Source organism: Fulmarus glacialis, unplaced genomic scaffold (genome assembly GCF_000690835.1).
Source record: "Fulmarus glacialis isolate BGI_N327 unplaced genomic scaffold, ASM69083v1 scaffold671, whole genome shotgun sequence".
Classification (NCBI taxonomy): domain Eukaryota; kingdom Metazoa; phylum Chordata; class Aves; order Procellariiformes; family Procellariidae; genus Fulmarus; species Fulmarus glacialis.
The window spans coordinates 175,913-179,149 of NW_009194328.1; the positions used below are offsets into that span (position 1 = coordinate 175,913).

The 3,237-nt window shown below is 44.0% G+C and overlaps 1 protein-coding gene across 1 annotated transcript in view; it reads left to right on the plus strand.

The window, feature by feature from the left end:
- Positions 1–3,237, plus strand: part of RASAL2 (RAS protein activator like 2) — a 99,992-nt gene that overhangs the window by 92,801 nt on the left and 3,954 nt on the right. The window contains exons 15-16 of the mRNA XM_009587728.1: positions 1,428–1,630; positions 2,128–2,215. Of these exons, the coding sequence (XP_009586023.1) occupies positions 1,428–1,630; positions 2,128–2,215 (291 nt within the window). The remainder of the gene's footprint in view (positions 1–1,427; positions 1,631–2,127; positions 2,216–3,237) is intronic.

Consider the following 3,237-nt stretch of genomic DNA (forward strand, 5'->3'; position numbering starts at 1 on the left):
ATACCGTAGTGGCCAGATGGCCCACCCGTCCCGGCCACACTCCCTCCCAGCCCCCCGCGCACCTGGCAGGGCATGGGAAGATGAAAAGTCCTTGACTAGCGTAAACATTACTTAGCAACAACTAAAACTTCAGTGTGTTATCAACATTATTCTCATACTACATCCAAAACACAGCACTATACCAGTTAATAGGAAGAAAATCAATTCCATCCCAGCCAAAACCAGGACAAGTATCCCATACTATAGATTAACCCATGTACAGGCTGTAGCAAGTCAGATGGGTGCAAACTGACATAGCTGAGAGTTTGTACATTACAGGCTGGAATTTGGCACTTACGTGCATCGTGAGTCACACTGCCTAAGTGTATTAGATCCTGCTCAAGTCATTATTTTTTATGACAACACTATAGCTACAACATACTGCCATTTTTCTGTGCTTGCAAAAGTCTTTAGTGATCGTTAAACTCCATTAAAAAAAAAAAATCATGATTGTTAACCCGACTGAGTATAGCTTAGGATATGCTAAGTGATTGTACAAGGCTCTGTAAATGCAATTCAGTCTTCATCAGTAGTTGCATTCAAATTTTGTCTTGGGCTTCACCTGAGGCAAATGCCTGTCATCCAGGTAGCACAGTGTTTCTGGGCTACAACAGGAATGTCCGTGATGTTTTTTTTTAAAGCGTATTTATTTTCAGGAGTTGATACCATTTTTCCAAATACAGTTACATCTATATGCTGCTATGGTGATGAAGTTTAGTAAGAGGTTTGGTATTTTGAGAAGGCAGGGAGCAAGGAGGAGAACATTTGGTGGACAAGAAGCAGGAACATAGGATTATTAGGAAAGATGAATGAATCCAAAGTGGAGCATGTTGAGATTCATTGCACTATTGCAGAAGTGATTGTCCACAGAGACAGTAAGTAGAAGAACAAAACCTCAGCCAAGTAAACTTACAGGCTCTATTCTGTAGTGAGTGATTTGCTCTGTCTTCACACATGGTTTCATGCCTTGATTAAGTCCTGAAGAATGAGTTATTTGGGTCCCATACTGGTCCGTCTTGTAAGTTTGGTCACCCCAGGACATTTTTACAGTTGCGCCTATTAGCAGCTTCTGTCTGGGAACTGCCTGAGTCTGGAGTAACTGGGGATGTCAGGGCTGAGGAGCCATGTCAGAGCCCTCTGACTGCTTAAATTGTGCTGCAGAATGACATCCTACAGTGTGGGGATAGCTTAACGCTCAACGGGAGCCTGCGTACTCCTTGTCTGTGGTTGCCCACAGTTGGTTGCTTGTCATTTCGTTTACTTCTATCAATTCATTTTTCATGAAAAAAACAATGACCTTCTCTAAACAGCAGCAGCAGATTATAATGATCCGATCTCTTCCTTTTTGCTTTGTATCTGATTCTTTTCTTCTTTCCTTCCACCCGCAGTATGAACAAGAGATAGCAAAGCTGAAGGAACGCCTGAAGGTGTCAAGTCGCCGGCTGGAGGAGTATGAGCGGCGGCTCCTGGTGCAAGAGCAGCAAATGCAGAAGCTGCTGATGGAGTACAAGTCTAGGCTGGAAGACAGTGAGGAGAGACTGCGCAGGCAACAGGAGGAGAAGGACAGCCAGATGAAAAGTATCATCAGCAGGTGAGGCTTTGGAAAGTTTGGGACTGTGCAGGACAAGAAGCCCCCCTGTGTCATGTGTTCTCTTTGACACGAAAGAAAGTGGTTGCATGGGCTTCTTGACGTCTCTGGACTGATACCATCCTGCCCTAGAGATGAAGAAACTGAGGTGCAGATATGGAAACTTGCCTCAGATTGCCAGGAGAGTGAAGGAAAAGATTTAGGAATTTTTAACCCTGGTCTTTGCTGTACTTATAACTAGTCTCTTTGCTTTGTTTGGAATCTGTACTCAAGGCAGTAACTTTTTAGAGCTGTTGCATTTTTGGCAATGTCCATTTTGAGAATAACTAGGTTAGGCAATTGGGAGTGTCAGATGGATAGATAAGCTTTTCCGAGTGCAGCAGAATTCTCCTCTTGCAGAGCCAGGACAATCAGAGAAGTCAAACCAACAGGCCAGAGTACCTGAAACACTCTGCAATAGTATTAAACTGTCCTAATTTGTACCTCTTTTTGCTCATCAGACTCATGGCAGTTGAAGAGGAGCTGAAGAAGGATCATGCAGAGATGCAAGCTGTCATCGATGCAAAGCAGAAAATTATTGATGCACAGGTAAGGAGCTCAGGATCTCCAAGAACCCAATGTTCTGTGCGTAGAACCCATTATTTTCCCCTATCCTCCTGCCCCAGCATTGTTATCTAGCTCCCAAGCCAATATTGGCTCATGGTGTTGCACATGTGACTTACTGCCTTCTAGGAGAGAATTGGGTTTTTTAATTAATAAAGATTGTGCTGTCTGGCACTAGGCTTTGAGCAAGCGTGACAAAAAATCACAGGACTGATCGCTTCTCCAAAACCTTTTCTGCTTTGTGAGATCCCAAAGGGTAAAGGAATAGCGGTGCATTGTGTAGACATTGTTCCGAGTGTGGGTCTGGGAACTCTGGAAAAGCTGTGCTTCATACCAGCATAGTTTAATTGCCATGTGCATGCATCTCAGCTATGCAAGCTAAAAGCATGGCTTTGAACGTTCGAGTCAAGAAAAGAGAATGCTTGCAATGGAGCATTGCCCTGTATAATGTCATATGTGGCATTTCACCCCATCTGACTGTCCACGTCAGTCCTGGAGAAATGCCCACTTTGCCACAAACCTGCAGTGCTTGCCTCAGTCAAACAAGTCAGCCGTGGAAAGTGGGACCCAGCGGGCAATGCATGTGGGTGTATTGTGTGGGATCATTTCAGCTTTTCTTCTGTGTCCATGCTGATCCCAGAGAGCACAGCTTGTACAACTACCTGAGACTGGTTTGATATCTGCCTGCCATGTTATGTTTGTGATATTTGCATTTGGAGGACATCTTTCCTGCTTCTGGGCTTTTCAGTAGTTCCAACTGTAAACTTTCCTTAACAGATAATCTTAAGAAGATGACCTGTTTCAGGAATAACCCAAGTTATTTCAGAAAGTTGTTTCCATACACAAAGAGTGGCCGGGGGGAGATCCTCAGCTGAACATTGTTAGAGATGGTACTGGTGTATTACAATATAGCCATAAGTGAGCACAAAAGGGCATACCCTGGCCATTTTTTCCTGTTGAAAGGCCAGCAATAACAGAAATGTTTGAGCTCACATGGAACTGTAGGG